Source organism: Cornus florida, unplaced genomic scaffold (genome assembly GCF_030987335.1).
Source record: "Cornus florida cultivar Cherokee Brave unplaced genomic scaffold, ASM3098733v1 CherokeeBrave_3.0.0_Hap2_Chr10, whole genome shotgun sequence".
Classification (NCBI taxonomy): domain Eukaryota; kingdom Viridiplantae; phylum Streptophyta; class Magnoliopsida; order Cornales; family Cornaceae; genus Cornus; species Cornus florida.
Window position 1 is genome coordinate 110,046,731 of NW_026775580.1, and position 20,233 is coordinate 110,066,963.

At 37.0% G+C, this 20,233-nt stretch overlaps 3 protein-coding genes across 8 annotated transcripts; 1 reads left to right on the forward strand and 2 right to left on the reverse strand.

Annotated features, from left to right (window-relative positions):
• Positions 1-476: 476 nt before the first annotated feature.
• LOC132277027 (uncharacterized) lies at positions 477-4,897 on the reverse strand. 5 transcript variants are annotated; one of them, XM_059778719.1, is made up of 7 exons: positions 4,840-4,897; positions 3,310-4,160; positions 3,075-3,224; positions 2,527-2,658; positions 2,057-2,104; positions 1,470-1,903; positions 477-1,336 (listed from the first exon to the last, which is right to left on the reverse strand). In XM_059778719.1, the coding sequence occupies exons 2-7, from the start codon at positions 3,926-3,928 to the stop codon at positions 722-724; spliced, it is 1,998 nt and encodes a 665-aa protein (XP_059634702.1). In that variant the 5' UTR covers positions 3,929-4,160; positions 4,840-4,897; the 3' UTR covers positions 477-721. The 5 variants fall into 5 exon arrangements, with proteins under 5 accessions (XP_059634702.1, XP_059634701.1, XP_059634704.1 ...); XM_059778718.1 differs by having other exon boundaries at positions 4,787-4,878; XM_059778721.1 differs by having other exon boundaries at positions 477-1,315; positions 4,404-4,878.
• A 207-nt stretch (positions 4,898-5,104) lies between these two features.
• On the forward strand, positions 5,105-9,349 carry LOC132277030 (methylthioribose-1-phosphate isomerase-like). Of its 2 annotated transcripts, none has more exons than XM_059778732.1 (10): positions 5,105-5,227; positions 5,337-5,463; positions 5,700-5,755; positions 6,245-6,403; positions 6,594-6,693; positions 6,943-7,085; positions 7,216-7,321; positions 8,363-8,501; positions 8,577-8,845; positions 8,935-9,349. In XM_059778732.1, exons 2-10 carry the CDS (start codon positions 5,368-5,370, stop codon positions 9,010-9,012), a joined length of 1,146 nt encoding a protein of 381 aa, XP_059634715.1. In that variant the 5' UTR covers positions 5,105-5,227; positions 5,337-5,367; the 3' UTR covers positions 9,013-9,349. The 2 variants fall into 2 exon arrangements, with proteins under 2 accessions (XP_059634715.1, XP_059634716.1); XM_059778733.1 differs by having other exon boundaries at positions 5,165-5,223.
• A 317-nt stretch (positions 9,350-9,666) lies between these two features.
• LOC132277031 (small ribosomal subunit protein uS14-like) lies at positions 9,667-18,518 on the reverse strand. Its single transcript, XM_059778734.1, has 3 exons — positions 18,351-18,518; positions 12,058-12,157; positions 9,667-9,871 (listed from the first exon to the last, which is right to left on the reverse strand). The coding sequence occupies exons 1-3, from the start codon at positions 18,410-18,412 to the stop codon at positions 9,863-9,865; spliced, it is 171 nt and encodes a 56-aa protein (XP_059634717.1). The 5' UTR covers positions 18,413-18,518; the 3' UTR covers positions 9,667-9,862.
• Positions 18,519-20,233: the final 1,715 nt, after the last annotated feature.

Genomic DNA, 20,233 nt, shown 5'->3' on the forward strand with positions numbered 1-20,233 from the left:
TGTAATTACTGTTGGAACATAATGCAGAAGGATAATGACTGTTTTCAGAACATCGAAGAAGCTATCAGAATGCATGAAAAAAAAAAAAAAAAATGGTCGCATGTGAGCGTCGAGACGTTACTGCATATAGTATAATGGCTTTGAGGTGCATCCTTTCTTGCAATTGTGCCATTCAATCATTCATCAGAAGGCACCACACAACCCCGGTTGGTGATACTGTGTCATCCAATAATTACAAAGATAGCATCCGTAAATAGACAAATGTAAACAAATGACTGAAAATTTCAGAAACAGCAGTCACAAACATTTCTACAATTATGTAGGTACCATTGTTTCAAATTCATAGGACTGCAAGACCAAACTCTTTTTCTGGTCAAACAGCCGCAACCATCTCATGATCAGACATAATCGATATGGTTAGTCATTATCTTCTTCGAAATCTAACCAATCATTTGAACGCAATAGAGAACAACACAGGATGAAAAATCCTTCTATTATGATCAAGGTGGAAATGCAAGCACAAGAATTTGTTCCTCTAATAAACAAAGATTATATAATTGTTATTGTATATATGTTTCTACATCCTTTGCTAGGTCATCGGGAATTTAGAACAGGAATACATGAAGAATAAAAATATGCCTTCCATCTTACAAATATTCATTCACACTAAATTTGATAAGAGACAAACAGTAATCAGACCACCTTCACCTTGCCTGCTGGTCTAGTAGAGGAGACGCTCACTCCGCTTACCAAAAATGCCAGGGCAATATGTAGAACATACCATATCCACTAGGAGGGGGAATTGCAATGATACAAACAAGGTCACTGGTAGACAGGCAAATGCAGCCACTGGAATGAGAGTCCATGACTTTTTATCACCAAACACAAGATAGATTGTGGCACTGAATGCTATCATCATGGATGTTATGGAGAGGAATAGGGTGACAAGACCGATCATTAACCTCTTTGGCAGGGAATAGAGAAAATCAGCTTCTGCATAGCGTGCAGTGAGGATGGACAAGAACATTAATAGGGATGCAGTGGATGAGAACAGAGAGAATGCATCCGAAACAGCAAAGATGGAAAACGCTTTTTCTTTGGAGAATATTGGGAAGCCCTTGTCACCATCGTTGCCTCCTGGTACAGTAATGGATGCAGCAAAAGCTATTGTCGCAATGAGTGTTGCTGCAATTGTGCATGAATTTGCTGCGTCTTTCATCCATTTCTCTCCTTCTTTAACCAAGTCCTTGTGTTCCTCAGAGAATTCCAGTGCAGGTGTTCTTCCAACTGAGTTTTCTCTATCTTTGTAGTCAGGCTGCACATATTTTTCCACTTCCTGTAAGGAAAACGCTGACGTTTGAAACTAATCAACAAATCTGACCTGTTTCTAAGATATGGTGAGAATAATAGGATCTCCTAAACCTCATTACCTTTAAACTAATATGAAATTCTAAAAATAAACTTATTACCTTATACCACTGTAATTCACGCTGCATCTGCAGAGCTGCACCGGAGACAAAATTGAGTTGATAAGGAGGTGCTAGCTTTCCAGCCAAATGCAAGATTGTGTTCTCTTTATGGTCTCGTAACTGTGTTGCCAACTGTTTGTGCTCATTCATTTGGTGTAAGAGGTTGTAAATGTTTTCTTGACGATGTATAACTGCCAATAGGAATATATTATGGCCCTCTCCATCCCGAGACCAAATTGCAGGTGGAAATGACTCCAAAATCTCTTCTACAATCTCACTAATCCCTAACCTTGCTCCAGAAAGAACTGGTGATCTAAATATCAATGCAGCTGTTGAATAGTCCAACCCTGTAACTTCCATGCACAAGCATTTAACAAGTTGAAGATTTTGCTGATGCATCAATTTGATGTTCCTGATATGCTTCACATGTGGCACTGCAATTAAGATCAGCTCAAGAACAACAATTAAAATCAGCTAAAGAACAACATAACCTCCAAACATGATACCTACCCGAATAGCAAAAAGGGAAAAAAAAAAAAAAAAATCAAGAGCTTTTGTGTGCTGACAGCCAATTTAGTATTTCGTACCTAATCTTTCAATGGCTTCCCAAAGTACTTCATGCAATTTTTGGCATACTGTAGCACAAAATAAAACCAGTTGCAAGAAATTAGACACATAAGGGCATTTTTTTCATATCAGAAGGACAGTAATTGTCATTTCTGAGAACTTGCCAAAACAAAGAAAAGATTGTTATTCCTCAGGCAACAATTGCCAGGTCTCAGTAGACATAGTTTAGACATTAAATATTTGATTTCTTAAGCAATGATAGATTAAAATATTTATCGCAAGTAGGTGTAATTGAATTATTTATATCGCATGTAACAAAAATCCTGCCAGTTATGCAATTAGGAAATTTGTAGCAGATGCCTAATGAAAACAGATATTATTCAATTTGCCATTTTGGTTTTACTCCCAAGTGTACTAGCAGTCAATAAAATGCATTTAAGTAGCTTGTTAATTATAATCCTGGATCAAGAACAAGGAAAATTTGACATACCAGACAGATTGTGTCCCCCAAAAAGTCCAACCCAGCTGCATATATGCACACAAATGTGAGAGCTAATAGGAGGATTCTCCATGTCTCCTCCTCCCTTGGGGCATCTGGTGTTCTCAAACTTCACAGGAACACCTACAAGATGAAAGAGGAAAAGAGTTATGCTTCCCCCAGTATTATTATAAATTTCCCTCTGGATAATCTTTTAATTTAAATAGATCTATTTGTGAGATCTATCAATTGAATTTTTTCAGTTACCAAAAGCATCCATCCAGTGAATGCATTTTAGCAGCTGTCATCAAATACTTGGGAGACAACACTAGTGTTAGAAAAGTGAGCTCTAGTCCTCTTAAATTTCCTTGTCTTTTATTCTTAGAAATGCTGCATCGTATTGTTGCACAACATGACAGCTTCTTTCTGAAAGACCTTGTGTTTGTGAGGCAGACATTCATGGCAATGTATCACCAACATCAAGTTGGTAAAAGAATAGTATTGGTAATAAGGTAGGCAACAGATGATAAGAGGATAAAGAATGGAGTGGAGAAGCTAACAGGAATAAATGACCCGTTGCCAAAAATTTAGGCGACTTCCACTAGGGAATGCAGAAGGCTTTCCAGCAAGCATACTCAAGGCAGTGTTACCAGCAGATGACCTCAATGTAGCCAACCTGGGGTAAAGGCGAACCAGATGCAGAGCCACGTCTGTCAATGTAAAAAGATGGATACAACATTAGATTTTTTTATTCTTTGAACTCGACATGGAATGAAGCAGCTCAATATTACTAACCATAAAATTCGGCAACTATTACGAGATTCAGAAGCTTTGCACCAGATTCATCTGCAAACAGATTGGGCTCCATGTCATCTCTAGTGACAGTTAATAAATATGAAACCATCTCCCTGTGGGCATATCCAGCAGCCACATGGAGAGGCAATAATGAACCATTCCAAGTATTGGTCAAGTCTGGATTATGGGCCACTAATAACTTGGCCGCCTCAACATTGCCCAATGTTGCAGCATAGTGAAGGGCCGTATCACCCATTTCATTTCTCAGACTTGTCACTGCCTCTCTTGGTATCAACTCCAACAGCTTCTCCACAAAATGAATTGCCTTTGTTGTTCCAACTGCAATGTGGAGTACTGTTTCTGAGGTTCTAGTGATCTTGGCCGTGACTGCATCAGGATCTTGGTCAAAGAATCTTCTGGCATCCTCCCAATCGCCTCTGAGTGCAGCTTTGTGTAATGGCAGGTACCAGTTGAGATCTTTCTCTGGTACTTTGTTTTCTTCTGTCTTCAAACTTGTGTCATTGTTTCCTCTTGGACGTTGAAGCAGTAATTTCATCAGTGGACCAGGTTCGCGATTGTGGTCAACATTCATCCCAGATTGCTGTGAAGAGCTTGCCATGTTTATTGGACCTGATCCTTAGTGTGCTAAGGCAATTTCAAATCAGTCTGTATTTGCAAGCTAAACCCTGCCACAACCTCCACCACCTTCAAGATCTTTAATGTGATTCAACGGTGCCATTGTTTTAGAGAAAAACATAAGCCACCCTTTTACTCTCTCTTTGGCAATCTTCCGTTGAGAGCTCAGTCAACATCAAAATAGCTCTGATCAGTATCCACCGCCAAAAAACTACCTGAGATGAAACAATAAGGAACTCAGGGAACTATATCCCCAAACCAGCATCCCCGTAATATTAAAATAAACGACGGAGGAGAAAATCAATGAGGAAAAGAAATATGCATATTCCTCTGACCTCTATAGTAATAAGAGAAGACTTCAAGGAGATATGACATGATTGTATTCTCCTTACAGCTCATATTTAGAAATATACAGGAAAACATTTTCCAAAAAATATTTTACATAGAAACAAAATTACCTTGATTCCTTAAGTGAAATTAGACATATTTCCCACTCCTTTTATGGATGTTTGTATTGCCCCACATGTTCATTCTCAAATGTAGTTACCCTAATCACTCGTATAATTAACAAAGATGAGAGAGACTTGTCCCAAGATTGTAATGTTTCTGTTTTTGTTCATGAAGCTTTAAGATGATCTTCCAAAAACCAAGAAAAAAATGTTGTATAAAACTATTATAAAATAAACGGAAATCTAAAATCTAAAGCTAACAAAGCTAACGTTACCCAGAAAGCAAAAGAGAGAGAGAGAGAGAGAGAGAGACAAAAGAAAAAAAAAAAAAAAAATCTAACATTTTATATGAAAAAGAAAGTAGGAAAGAAAAAGAAGAAGAAGAAAAAAACCTAGATCAGCACATTATAATGGGGAGAGTGAGGAACAGGTGAAGTTGTTATACCTATTATTATATCCATAATTGTGGTCTTGGATGTCTTCAGTCAATCCGAGTCTTTCTACACAGCCGGTAACGAATCCAATCCAACGCTTTCATCATGAATTGTCGCTTATGCCCTCCAAAGCCAAAGGATTCGTAAATCAATTGCACAACTTTCTTTGGCACCTTTTCGTCTCGCATCGCGATTTCTCGAAGCCAATATGTCGGTCCAAGTTTTCGAGATCTCGTCATTAGATGACGATCAAACGATGTCGTGTTGATTGTTTCCCTTCCACACTTCCGCTTTAGCATCGGTGGCCTCGACTTCTGAGTTTTGATTTCATTCAGCCGTGAAAAGGTTGCGAGAAAGTGGAAATTAGGGTTTTATTAGTAGAGTTTCAGTCTCTTGTAGGTATTGTCAATATGGTTCTTTTTCTTATAATTCTTGATTTATTTCTGTAAATTTGCTTCACTAACACAACATTTGTAATAAATTTTTATCAAAATTTTGATTTTTATAGGGTTCACATAGCAGCTGATCAGTTCCAATCAATGGCAACTGATTCGAGCTTCCTTGATGGACCTGAAAAGGACTCCTCTCTTCAGTCTATCTGCTATAAGCGCGGTTCACTTCAGCTACTCGATCAGGTATCTCTACATGCATGTATACATATATATTTATATTTATATGAATTTTTTTATTATTATTTTTTTTGGAGCAAAACTCGAAGCATTTCTCCTTATCAAAAAGCAAAAATGGTACTGCCTGTTTAAATTCAATCCAGATGGTGACTTAAATAATGGTAACTTTTATGGTTGGTGTTGGGTTCTCATCTTCTGCTTAGCTGATTATGACTCTGTACTGTACTGTTTGTGTGGAACAGAGGAAGCTTCCCCTTGAAACCACTTACTTGGATATTCGAGATTCAACAGATGGATGGTAACATATTTCAACTCTTGCCCTGTTGTCCTCAATTCATATCATACTATTTATTTCTGATGAAAATTGTGTAATGGATTGATTTTATCGACTTAAATTTTTTACTAATCACAATAAATGTTGTGTGTGTGTGTGTGTGTGTGTATATATATATATATTCTGCAGCTAACACTCCTCTTGATGTCAGACAGTCGTTAGGAATTTTAATATATATATATATATATTGATCTTGATGTAAATTATGAATCTAGTATCCTTATCCCTCTCTGTATATATTTTACCCAAGATTGCTACCTAGACCAGAGTAAAAGCAGGTAGAGGTTAACACAAAGATAATGAACCTCGGTACTAGTAACAAGGGTTGTAGCCTAGTAGTATCTCCTCTACCTTCTTAAGAAGGTTGGGGCTCAAGTCCTATTAGGGACAAAAAGTGGGTGCGTGAGTTTCAACTTATAAATGTTTAAGTAATTTTTTTAAGTATTGCCTCAGGACTGCAATAAGAGATATGGTGGTCCGTGGGGCACCTGCAATTGCTATAGCTGCAGCCCTTTCTCTGGCAGTGGAAGTGTGTAACTTGGAAGCTTTTAATGGGACATCCAATCATGCAGCATCTTTCCTGTCCAACAAATTGGAATATCTTGTCTCTAGGTAAACAGCAGATGGTAACAATAAATCTGAGTTTTTGCTTGTTAATGACATGGTGATTTGTTTCTGCGTTATAATTCAAGCTTCGAATAATGTAGTCATAGCATTTTCTGCTAATCCTCAAAAAAATAGCTGACATCTTGAATGCCTTATCTTTTTTTTTTGATAAGTAACATCTTGAATGCCTTATCAGCCGACCAACTGCTGTGAATCTTTCGGATGCTGCAACAAAACTTAAAGAAGCCATATCAAAGGCAGCTGCAAATGCATCAGAAGCTAGGACTGTCTTTCAGGTATTGTATCTGTTGTTCTTAACACTTCTCAATAAATAAATAAAAAGGGAGAGAGGAAAGTAAAAGGAGTAACTGTTGTTTTATGACCTTTCAATCAATGATGTGTTCTTCATTTACCTAATAAATCCACTTTGGGGCTTATTGGGATATGACAGAGAGAGAGGAGAAAGGCTTAAACATCATGTATCATACTTATCTCCTTAGCGTGTACTAATGTTCTGTTGCACTTGCAATTTCTATTATTGCTAGGCTTACATTGAAGCTGCTGAAATAATGCTTAAGGACGATGTTGCCTCAAATAAAGCAATCGGGTCCTATGGTGCTAGTTTTATTCAGTGCCAGCTCAAAGATGCTAAGAGGCTGTCTATTCTGACTCATTGCAACACTGGCAGGTATTCCCCTTCCCTCTCCCTCTCTATCCACCTGATCCTTTAAGAAGCAAATGGCGGAAAAAATGAAGTGCCAAAGAATGAGCTTACCATATAAAAATTTTGCTAATCGTTATTATTCATGCTGTTATAGTCTTGCTACTGCTGGATATGGTACTGCACTGGGTGTGATCCGTGCACTTCATGCTGAAGGAGTTCTCGAGAGGGCTTACTGTACGGAAACACGTCCATTCAACCAAGTGCGTATATAGCTTGTATTGTTGCTAATTTCATTAAGGAAAATATGTGCTGCCACATTCCAATTTGGCAATATCGCAACCATGGTTGGACAAAGTGTTGTTCTGCAGTGCCTGAATAGAGTAAAATACTAAAATGTGATTGTTTGGAACATTTCATGAATAAAATAACTTAGATGTTTATTTTGCAATAGTGATGGGAAAAGACTCTGAGGACTAGATAAGGAAGCAAGGGTCCTCAGCAAGTATGGGATTTGGGAGGGCAGCTATGAAGATGAACTCTGATATTTATTGACTGATGATCGACAAATTACCTCCGAAAGTTCAATAGTAATAATAATAATAAAAGATGACCTCTGAAGATAAATCTTTTCCTTGATTTCATAATATATAGCAAATGAGGACTTGTGATGACGAATATGACCTATCTAAATTCATAGGATGATGAATATGATCTATCTAAATTCATAGGGAAAAATTTACCTTCTGGGCTGATGAGATGGAGGCAGGCTCAAATTTTTAATGCAAGCCACTTTAAACCAAACTGAGGCCATCCAACTGCATCTGAATGGCATGTGTGCCACTGATTTAACCTCTGCGCAAGTAGACAGATGGGAGATTCAGAAATTTTTTACCACGAAGCATGTCTTCAATCTTTTCATGTGAATTGCTTGACCTTGGGGGAACTTTCACCCTCCAAACATTTCCAAAGGCCTGTAAGGGTTTCCAAAGGCTTAGAAATGACCATCAAATTTATATACTGTACTAAAAAGGGATAGTTGAAGGTGGCTGTGACGGTATATCGTTTGTTTAGCCTGAAACGTTGAATAGGTCTTTTTTTTCTTTTTTTGGGGTATGTGTGCGTGCCTGTCGAATGTAAAGTAGTTGTGTTTTCTCAAAGAGAAGTGATGTTCACATCTGTGTGATATTCAAGGATGGGTTATGTAATTGTGTTGTTAATATAACTTCTTGACATCTAACAGTTTAATTTTGCCTTTGTTTATCAATGGTGCCAAATTTATTTGATTCTTCAACCTGCTGCAGGGATCCAGACTGACAGCTTTTGAGTTAGTCCACGATAACATCCCCGCTACTCTTATAGCAGATTCTGCTGCAGCTGCATTAATGAAAGCTGGACGTGTGAATGCTGTCATTGTTGGAGCAGATCGTGTGGCTTCAAATGGTACTTAAAAAGACACTGCTGTGAGATTTGATAGTAGAACATATGTTTGATGGATGCATTTTAATATAAATGCAGGTGATACTGCTAATAAGATCGGGACATACAGTCTTGCCCTGTGTGCGGTTCGTCATGGTATTCCATTTTATGTGGCTGCACCATTGACTTCCATAGATCTCTCTCTTTCTTCTGGACAAGAAATTGTTATAGAAGAAAGATCTGCAAAGGAACTGTTGAACTCACGTGGAGGACTTGGGGAACGAGTTGCCGCGTCTGGAATCTCAGTTTGGAACCCAGCATTTGACGTTACCCCAGCTAATATAATAAGTGGTATTATTACTGAAAAGGTCTCTCTTTCTCTCTCATGCGTATCAAAAATAGTTGTTTAAATGTAATTTTTTGGATTTCAGTCTAACGATGTGAATTATCTGATCAGGGTGTCATCACAAAGACTGGCAGTGATGCATTTGACGTAAAGAGTTTTATAGGAAAAACACACTGCATTTCACAATAGGAGAGGGATAGGTGCGACTCTGATGATATCCATCAGGCTGAAATCTAATTTACATAGCATGGAATCTGACGTATTGTTGTACACTAGTAAGATGAGAACTGCAATCTGGTTTATGAGAGTTACAGGAATGAGGTGTGCTTGGCTGGGTTTTGCTTTGTCTCCCTCCATTTTTTTGGATAATTTAGCAGGGTTCAAGTTAACGTCACTAAAACAAAGAATCAAAAGAACATGGATTTTTTACTCTCTTGTCAGGAACTTGATTACCAGCCAATTTGCCAAAAGAACTATGGTGATTGTTTGGAAATTACGGCAATTTACCATCGTTATTTTGTTTCAAGTTTTATATATATGCACATTAATTGCATGCTTTTGATCACGAAAAATTACCAAAAAAGAATTGTGCCTCATAATTCCAAAGTTCTGGATCAAAATCTGCAAAAATCCTTGAAAGAAACTAGCATGCGAACGAGAACCATAAACATGCAAAATCCACCCTCTTCCCTACCACGTCCAAAAAAAATTTTTGTGAAAAACGATCAACTATATCAACACTAAATTTAATATATAGTAGTTATCATCGAAAAACTAAATCAAAATGGCAAAAGCGAAGAACAAAGCCTGTAACCAAGCCAACCCAAAGTGTGAAAATCAACAGGGCAGAACAAAATTATCAATTACATTCACAACTAAATATCAGACAATGTAACCAAGGCAACGCAAAGTGTGAAAATCAACTCTCAATGTATAATATTCAACAGAGTATCAGAGTACTAGTCATAAAAGAAACAAGGGAAAGAAAAAATCTTCAATGCAGCTCCAATGGTGCTTGGCTATTTGATGTCCCATTTCCTTAGCGATACTGAAATACAGAATAAAATATATTAAAAAACGAAGAATAACAAGAAGATTAAGGAAAACGAAAAAACAAAAAGAATTCAGTTTTTTGACAAAGCATTTGTGCAAATATTCTCGGAAGTTTATGCAGTATGTTCTCCAACTCTTAAAAATATAAAGGCCATCATCATACACAAAAATTGTAAGTACTTCTGAAAATGTCAGATCTACAAAAGACAAAGAAGATGAACTTCAAAATGTAAATTGCTAACAACATTTAAAAAATCTGCCTAGTAATGTGCATCATTCATGGCAGCGATACTCTTTTCCACAGATGGTAAAATCAAATGTCTCAGTCCACAGATCACATGCAAAATGAAAAAATCTGCCTAGTATGCATGTGTAAGTTCATGATAAACGGTGACCACAAATTACACGTGATAATGAAAAGAAACAATCAAGAACCCATCACCACATAATATCAAGCAGCTGCTCATCTTCTCAACAAAATAAGATGACGGTTCCTTTCTGTTCTCAGCAGCTACTGAAGACATTCTTTTTCACCAGCAGTGTCATTACAAAAATATGGGTCATGCCAATAATGAATACAAATAACATGAAAAATGCAAACCAAACTCACTTTATGTAAAACATATTAAAAAAAGAGGGTAAAATGCTCTTGCATCCCCTCAGGTTTACCTTTATTTGCTCACAGATTAAACTAGTAGATAAAAAAAGTTTAAACCTCCCCTCCAGTTTGATTGACTTTGCCCCGACACCCCCTTCTGTTAGTTGATCGTCAGCCAGATGAAAATTCAAATAACTTGAAAATATAAAATACCAAAGTTACCCTCTATTATTTCAAGTACAATATTAGTTGGACCTTTATACCCTCCCTCACCTATTAAAACTTAAAACCCATCTATATACATAGACTGCTTGCATATACATATGATGAAAACACAATCAATCTGAACCAAGTTCATATCGGAATCCACTGGAATCATATTTGGCAATTAGTTGATGTCAAAATCAACCAAAAAAAAAAAAAATCAATCAAAAACTGCCAGGAATAGAAACCCAGAAGCCCACCAATACACATATACATACACGCATACACAGGATGAACACAATTCAAACTCAAAATTCATGGATCATATTCCAATCGATTTCTGAAAAAAACAATTCATATTCCAATCGATTGGTCTGTGTCGTGGCGGTGGCGGTAACTTTGGCAGGCCGCGGTGGTGGTGAAGATGGTGGCTGCGTGGAAGAACCAAAATCACTAATTTTCCAACCAGTTTAGGAATCAAAGCGGGCAAAACAAAAACGAGCCCTAAAATTATACTCTCACATAACAGCCCAAATCAAGAAAATTTTTGGGGAAGAGGAAGAAGACATGGCCTTTGCTAATCGACTGTGTTCCAGAAGTCGGAGAAGAGGTGGCAGCCGGTGGCGGTTTCGATGAAGGCGGTGTTGCCGTGGTGGGACGCGAGGAGATGAATTTGATGATGTTGAGGGAGTGATTTGAAGGTAAAGTTATGGGCTGAAGTTTGATTTTCAGAACCCACTTCTTAGATCAAGAATTATCTCTCTATACAGCCACATTGTATGTATTAAGGGAGCTGGGAAATTTGGGTGTCGTAGAAGAGAGCAAATGGAGAGAGAAAGGAAGATAAATGGAGAGTGGCGCTAGTGGTGGCTATGGCCGTCACGATGGTGGTGAAGATGGCGGTGGTGCTGTGGCAGTGGTGGTGACTATGGCCAATGCGGTGTTGGTGAAGATGGTGTTTGTGACGTGGCGATGACGGTGAATATGGTGGCGATGACAGTGAAGATAATGTGGACGAGGGTATTATGCTGTGACTGATCCAAACTTTTTTTTTTTTCCTTTAAAAAAATGGTATAAACTTTGTTTATGAGAATGTACCAAGTAATCAAATTAAGGGTAGAGGACATTCCTCATTTTAACTGTAAACATCAGCAATGATGGGTTATATAAAGTAAGGGATAATAGTAAAATCTATTTTCTGTTAAAAAACAAACGGCTGTTAAGTGTTCTGACAGGGGGTGTCAGAGCAATTTTTGTCCAACTTTAATCTATGAGCAATAAAAGCAAACCTAAGGAGGTGTCGGAGCATTTTACCCTAAAAAAATCAAATGAAGAAGAAAAACACTTGAGGCCCTTCCTCAATATATATTAAAACTGACCTTGATGAAGCCAATTGCCTTCGCATTGCTGTGGAAGCACTGTCTGCAACACATGAGTCCATACTTCCTGATTAACCCGTGTGGGTTTCCACAGACCCGGCTGATAATCATTAAATGAATTAGAATAAGAATTTTTAATAATTTAAACAAATTAGGTAAATTGTAAATCTCAAATTAGTTAAGTAAAATGTACACAATACATCTATCTATGCATATTCTTATAGACCATCAACCATCAAGCAAGAGAAACCAAAGAATGTCTAAACTAAGAATTACCTTTATTTTATCATTTTTTTTTTTCATAGAATAAGAGTCAACATTATTAGTAGGATGGGCACCGGACAACATGGAGATAGGTTAGCGGTATCCATAAAAAAAATACCAAACAAATTAGAAGGAAAATTTTACCAGCCGGTCATTTGGGAGGAAAAATGAGTTCCAAGGATGAAAGATACCTCTTAAAAGAGGTTGAGAATAAAATGCCATTTTGGAGGGAAATTAGTTTATGGATGGAAAATTGCCTCTTCAGAGATATTTTGAGAGGAAAAAGCCATTTGAAAATGAGAAAAATACCTCTTAAGAGAGGTTTTGAGAGTAAAATGTCATTTAGGAGGGAAAATGAGTTTAGGGATGAAAGGTACCTCTTGAGAGAGGTTTTGAGAGGAAAATGAACATTTGGGATGAAAATGAGTTTAGGGATGAAAAGTACTCCCTAAAGGGGATTTTGAGAGGAAAATGCACATTTGGGAGACAAATGAGTTTAGGGATGAAATGTAGCTCCTAAGAAGGTTTTAAGAGGGAAAATGTAAGTTAAAAAGTGTGATTGATGAAAAATACCTCATAAGAGGGTTTTGAGAGGAAAAATGCAATTTAGGAAGTAAAATGTATGTAAGGATGAAATGCAATTTTATAGGTGAAAATGACCATTTACATGGAATGGGTTTTAAAGGAGTAAATGAGAGCCTAAAAATGAGGAGAGACTTGGAAGTGAGGTTCTAAAATGAATATGACCATTTGCATAGAATGGATTCTTGAAATGCAAACTGAGAGTTTAAAAGAGGAATATTTATAAAACAACCATTTAAGGATGAAAACAAACGTTTTGAGGGACAGTGTTTAAAAAAGAATGATTTGCGAAAAAATCTAGAGAAAAGAGTGGAAGGGTAGTGTATCTAGGGATCCTATGGGATTTGGGCACTAAAACGACATGGACAGTGGAACTTGGAAATTGGTATGTGCGTGCGTGTGTATTTTTTTTTTTTTTTTTGATAAGTGCGTTCGTGCATGTGTATAATTAAAATGTGGTATAAAAGAGGGTGATGACTTTGAACATGGACAAGTTCCTTTGCAAATCTCCCAAGGGAAACGAAATTGAACTTTCCAAAGGATCGTATGATTCTACAAGAGTCATCTATTGAATGAAAATTTTGTCATGGCATGACAAGATTGTCATTCCACCATAACAAGCATGCTTTTGAATGTGTGTGTGTGAGTGTGTGTGCAAACATAGTTTCAGAAACAAAGGTGACTTTTGTCATGGAAAATCTACTCATACATCCCTAAATGGAGATAAACTTGGAACTCACGGGTCATACACACAGCTCCAAATTGAAATATATTTAACTTTTCATAAGAGAATCATCTATAGCATGAGAAGATTTCCTCGTTATAATTGTATAATGAAAGTGGCATCCCGTTGTAACAATCACGCCCGTGAATTGTGAAAAACATGTGAATATGTGTACTAATCTTAAGAAGGTTCATTTTAAGGCATGAATGCACACAAAAGGTGTAAAATCTAAGGTTTAACAAGAAAAGTAAACCTAAAGGGGGGTTATAGGAAGATTTTAACAAGGTGGGTAGTGGGCTCATCACAATTCCTCATTCCTCCTCCGGTGCACCCCTACCATTGGGCAAAAGAAAAAGAAGGGGGTAGGCGATGATGCAAATTAGAGTTTAGGAGGTGATTACCTAGTTGTAAGACCTCTTAGAATACCTCTTTGAAGATTGAATTGAGAGATAAGGATCCAAAGCCTTGTTTGTTGACCTCTATTTTTTTGCAGCAACTTTAGAGCTTCAGTAGAAGACCTTCCAAAGGTCAAAAAAAAATTGGGATTTTGCGTGGAGAAATCCCTCTGAGTGAGCTTTCCAAGCATATAAGGCTCATCTTTATGCTAGGAGTTCTGGCATTTTGAGTCGAGGTAAGTTCTGAAGATTTGAAAAACTGGAACAACTTTGAGGCTTGATTTGAGAACCTTACCGAATCCAAAAAATTCTCAGACTCTATATGTAGAGAGCCCTGGAAGTCGGCACTTTAACCATATAAAATGGAGAATTTTTCACCAAGTAGATTGATAGATATATTTGTTTTCGCGAAGGTGGGTTCTGCTATAAATTTTCTAGGTAGATTTAAGGATTAAGGGAGTTTTTGGTTTGAGCTTCTCTCTCTACATACATGGGTAGAGAGAATGGGATTATTTCTAGAGAGGGGTTTTAAAGAGAAATTCTCTTAAATTTAAAGAGAGAGAGTGTTTGTTGGAGCTATATAGGGGCTTATAGAGAGAGTGTTTGATGGAAGTGATCGGAGATTAGGCTATATATAGACAAAATGCAATAGTGCAAAGAACCAAAAGGCCATTAATAAAAGATATAGTCGTGATGAATACATTGACCAATTAAGCTAATTTAAGGGTGTCCTCACCGAGGTGATGAGGACAGTAACAAAATAGGCTACCTTTGAGTTGTGCTCGCAGTAGTGATGAATATAGAAGTAAAATAGGCTAATTTTGAGACCTTTTCACTAGGTGATGAGGACACTTACTAATTAGTCTAATCTTGACCAATTTTGACTAATTTGAATAATTTTGACCAGTCTTGACCATTTTTGACGTGTCTACCTAAATTATTAACGTCTTGGTCAACATTGATTGTGTGGTGCCAATATGACACAAGAATTGCCTTTGTCCTCATCACCGGTGAGGACACCTCAAAATTAACCTATTTTGTCATCGTCCTCGTCAACTTGGTAAGGACGCCCTTAAAATAGCCTAATTGGTTAATGTCCTCATCACACCCTGGAAAGGACATGAAAATACAAGCCTATTTTGGAAGTGTACTCATCACCCTGATGAGGACACAAAAAAATTAATTAAAAATGGAGAGAGAACTCCCCCTAGATGCGGCCACTATGCCTTTCATTAATGACCTTTTGGTCATTTTGTCTCTAAATAGCCTCCTCTCCTCTCACTTTCATCATCCATTTTCTCTAAAAACCCTTATAATGCCTATATAGCTCCAAGAGACTCTCTCTCTCTCTCTCTCAAATTCCAGAGAATTCAATTCTCTACAACCCCTCTCAAGAAATAACCCATTTTTGTCTCTCTACCAATGCAGAGAGAATCTCAAACCAAACACTCCCTTAACCCCCCAAATCTACCCAAAAAATTGGCAGCTAGACCCACCTTCACTAAAACAACTCTCTCTCAATATCTAATTGGTGAAACAAGGCTTTGAACCCTTCTCTCTCAATTTAATCCACAAAGAGGTATTCCAACAAGGTAATCACCTCCTAAACTCTACTTTGCATCATCTTCTACCTACTCATTTTTCTTTTGCCCACGGAGGCACCCTTCTGAACTCTTAGCATTTGTTTGTGTTGTGGATAAACTTGCATGTGCTGTACTTTTCATTGCATTTACTTTCCTTACATTTCCATAATGTTTTTAATTTATGTAATGGACCCCTAGATCATGTTTGTGTCATTTTTCAAACCCTCATCACAATTCTCATAGGAGTATCCCAATTGTAGGGGTGTCGGACGGCAAAACACACTATCAGAGGAAGAATGAAGAATTGTGATGGACCCCTAGATCATGTTTGTGCCATTTCTCAAACCCTCGTCATAATTCTCATGGGATTATCCCAATTGTAGGGGTGTCAAATGGCAAAACAGACTACCAAAGGAAGAACGAAGAATTGTGATGAGCCACCTACCCACCTTGATTAAAACCCTCTTAGAACCCCCCTTAAGTTTACTTTTCTTGTTAGATTACATTTTTGTGTGAATTTATGTGTTCAAATTAACCCACTCGCACCCACACACTTTTACAAGCATGCTTATTACAATAAAATGGCATTTGCGTCATGTTGTTATAATAACAAATTTTCAACATGCTAGATGACTCTTGTAGGATTCCTACATGCACTTCCTCCCTCTCTTCCCTCTTGATTTTTACACAAATCACCCTCTCCTAAACACTTCCCATTAAAACTCTTATCTTCATCATCGAATGGTTGTTTTATAAACATTCATCTTTCTAACCTCACCCATTGCATTTTAAAACCCCATTTTACATAGAATGGTGATTTTCATCCTCAAATGGTCATTTTCTAAACTATCCCTTCTAAACCTCTCATTTTGCATTTTAAGGCCCATTCCAAGTAAGTGGGCATTTTCACCTTAAAACCTCATTTTCAAAACTTTCCTTCTTATATGGGGTAAAGTGTTTGGCATTTTCAACAAACAACAATGAATTTACGTAACTAAAGTAAGAAAGTAAAGGTAGATAATAGGATTTGCTAGAAAAATATATTTACTAATCAAAGTGAGAGGGAGAGATTAAACATAATGCCTAAAAGTGACAAAAGAATAGAGAATAAACTTTAGATGGTATGAACGCATAGAATGTAGACCTTTTGATGCGCCTATCATAAAGGAAAGAGTAGTTGTAACTTCGTATAGAATCTAAGAAGAGGCATCAAAGCCGGTCAAAACTAACATGAAATGAAATAATTAAAAATGAGAATGCACGTTATGCATGTGGGCGATTACATTTATTTGGACAAAAGCAAGGATGATTATGATGACGATAAGTCAAGCCAAGTTTGGCTCTAACCTTTGAGTCCCAGCTCGTTATGCAACTTTTAATTTTAAAATAACAAGAGCCTTGCACCAAGCTAAACACATATATAAGCATCTATGTCGCTAACTAAACTGATTTACCATAGTCTTAGCCCTTAGGGTTTAGTGCAAAGTACATTAAAGGCCCATTTTGAGATTGCTATTGAACCACTTAAAAAATGCTTTTATTTTGAAAATTTGCTTTTAAAAGTGTTCGGTAACAACAAATAAATAAATAAACAATTAGTAGAGATTTTAGCTCACTCGAGCTTTTGAATGAAGCTAAAATTTCTTTTTTAAAACTGTGTTACCGGTAGAGGTTCTATATTCTAGAAAACAATATTTTCTTGGACAGTTGTATCCCTTTTTATTTGTATAAAGACAATTTTATCCCTTATTTTATAAAGTCCTGTTATCCAAGGCAAGAAGACTCCAATATAGAATTATAAAATTAAAATGAAAATGATTTAAAAAATATTAAAAGGTGCTTTAATTATGAAAATTATATATATAATACATCAACAAACACATACCATGATTTTACTAGCAACAATTTTGTGACAACTCTATTGACAAAAAATAAATAAATAAAAATAAAAATAAATAAATAAAACATTTTTTCATTACAACATCAACACCAAACGGAAAATAAATACCATGGGTAAACCTCAGGTCCTAAACAGAAATTTCATCAACTACTGCTTGTTTACTTGCTCTATTAGAATACCATCTCGCTTAGGACTAAGGTTAATTCCATTGTTCGTCACAGGTTTGCTTGTCAATTGGGTTGAATAAATGGATACTAGTGGAATGAAGTTTGCTAGGTGACATTTCTTGCTCCTGTGATATTGGATTTTTTTTTGGATACATGAAATCATGGCATGACTGGATGTTGAAATATACTGCTATATTTTCGGATGAGTCTAAAGCTCCTAGAGTGGAGGTTTTATAACCTATGGTGCTGCCTCTTGCAACCGATTTTTAAGACGCACTAACTAAAAAAAAAAGGAAAATGCATAACTTCAACTTGACAAAAAAATGTAATAACTAATCAATCAAATAGCGAACTTTCGTTTTCTAACAGTTCCAGCGTTTACTTTGCAAGAAAATTAAACAGAAAGCTTCATTTTTTTCCCAGGAAAGAAGTGCGTTTCCCACAAACTCTAAGGTAAAGCAAACACAACCCTCATGAAAACTTCTTAAACATTTGTTTTCTTTTCATTTTCTCCAGGAAGTGAAAGTTTTCATACGACAAGAGAATATAATACTTCAAATTTGTACGGTCAATAACAGATTAGCATCACTTTTACACCTATATAAATATACATATATATAGCACCTGAATTCAATGAAGCTTTACCCCCAGCTATAAGTACATATAAATATAACTTACCAAGCTCGCGATCCAGGGCCATAGTTCTTGGGATGCGAGTTCCAGACGTTCGAGTGACCCATCCTCTCCCTCTCTCAGCTGTAGCTTCGAAACTAGGGTTTCCACGGCGTTAAGTCACAGATATAGCACAGAGAGACTCGCAGACAGTGTGGCGCTTTTCAAAACCCTAGTTTGAGCGATCTCGGCACTTTAAGCAAGTCGGCTGGAATGCATTGTCCAAAATGCCCCCATTGATTTTTCATAATCCCAAAACGGTTGCATTTTTTTGTGTACCAAATTGCCCTTTTCCAGAGTTTAATTATTGTTGGAACTTATAATATCCGTGATAAAGAAGGTTTAATTTCAATGACACGAGCTTTTGACCAAATCTCACACACAGATACTTTTGAATGTATCACTCGTGTCCTAAATCTCTTTTTCCTAAATAATATTGTCGCAAGTGTGATAAATGTTAATTTATCTCTAATTTTTTAATATTTTTATTTCAAAATATTAGAAATTTAAAAGAATTAAAATGCCCTTGATATGACACCAACCCCTCCTTACCAATTTCACACTCCCTCTTCCTCTCTTTTCCCCTGAATAAATTATGGATTGGAAGCTTGCTCTATTCGCTTAAACCATTGGTGTAAAGTTTGAATTTCGGGAATTCATGACGAATAGTTTGGCAGATATCGTCGTGTTTGTGTTGAAAATCCGGTTGAGCGAGGTGGAGGCGATGGCGAAAAACTCGGGATTCAATATTGTGGTTAATTAGAACTCGATGAACTGTCTACCTCGGTTGAAGCCCTCAAGGACATTGTCGTCTTCACAGCATAACACGTGGATTCACTAAGTCAAGTTCGTTTTGGACAAAATCCTCCATGTGACGATCTTATGGGTAAGTGTGCCATGGACGGGTGCAAACGGCATTAGCATACTACAATACTGGGTGAGCTACAAGTGTATAATCTTACATCTCTTGAGTATAGAAAGGAGAAATGTTATATATATAGGAATTGTACACTCCAATTAGTATGAGGTCTTTTGAAGTAAAATCCAAAAGCAAAACCGTGTGGGCTCAGGTCCAAAACGGATAATATTATACCATGTGGTGTAGTTGGTTGTTATAAATGGTATCAAAGTCTGACTCAATTGGAAGTATGGCCAACGGGGACATTGGACCTTTAAGAGAATGATTGTGATGACTTTGTAGGTGGGTGCAAGAGACATTGATAGGCTATCACATTGGGCGAGATAGTGGTGCGCAATCCCATATCGCCTGGGTGTGGAAAGGAAAAGTGCAATATATGCAAGATTTGTACACTTTGATTGGTATGAGGCTTTTTGGGAGGGTAAAATCCAATAATAAAACTCGAACTTGTTCAGCTCTTAAAAACCGTGATCTTTTCCAAGTGCAGAAAGGAGGGTGAATGTCGAGCGTGCCAGGAACTGTTATCGTTCCGAAGTGGATATCCGAACAATTATCTAGTAGGAAATTGTAGGGATCAGGCGATTGTACGAATGACTGAAATTACCACCTTCGGAGGTTCTTTTTGCCTTGAAAAAAGATTTCTGGACTATTCTATGGCTAGTGGAAAGGAAAGTGGTATTAAAAGTGCAGGACTTCAAAGTAAGGTGCTGGAAAGTAAGAATAATAAGTGCAGGACTTGAATTAAACATATTGAAGGTGCATTACATGAATGTAAAGAGATATGAAATGTAATAGTTTAAGTGTTGTTTTTGCTGTGTGATTTGAACAGGGTTTGTATGTTAAGCCTAAGTGCTCTATTTATAGAATTTCTTTGCAGCAGTTGAAAATATGGCAGTTTTAGCAGCTTACACTTGGCCTTTCCTCGGACTGCCAAGTGTCCCATGCTCTTTCAGCCTTCTCTCAATGTTAC

What these genes read in the sequence shown, in the direction of transcription:
- LOC132277031 (XM_059778734.1), bottom strand. Translation starts at nt 18,412, where the DNA reads ATGGGTCACTCGAACGTCTGGAACTCGCATCCCAAGAACTATGGCCCT. An exon ending in GGCCCTGGATCGCGAGCTTG is followed by an intron (nt 12,158 to 18,350) that starts GTAAGTTATATT and finishes AATGATTATCAG; the next exon opens with CCGGGTCTGTGGAAACCCAC.
- LOC132277030 (XM_059778732.1), top strand. Translation starts at nt 5,368, where the DNA reads ATGGCAACTGATTCGAGCTTCCTTGATGGACCTGAAAAGGACTCCTCT. An exon ending in CACTTCAGCTACTCGATCAG is followed by an intron (nt 5,464 to 5,699) that starts GTATCTCTACAT and finishes TGTGTGGAACAG; the next exon opens with AGGAAGCTTCCCCTTGAAAC. An exon ending in TTGGAATATCTTGTCTCTAG is followed by an intron (nt 6,404 to 6,593) that starts GTAAACAGCAGA and finishes ATGCCTTATCAG; the next exon opens with CCGACCAACTGCTGTGAATC.
- LOC132277027 (XM_059778719.1), bottom strand. Translation starts at nt 3,928, where the DNA reads ATGGCAAGCTCTTCACAGCAATCTGGGATGAATGTTGACCACAATCGC. An exon ending in AATAGTTGCCGAATTTTATG is followed by an intron (nt 3,225 to 3,309) that starts GTTAGTAATATT and finishes TTACATTGACAG; the next exon opens with ACGTGGCTCTGCATCTGGTT. An exon ending in TGGGGGACACAATCTGTCTG is followed by an intron (nt 2,105 to 2,526) that starts GTATGTCAAATT and finishes TTTGTGCTACAG; the next exon opens with TATGCCAAAAATTGCATGAA.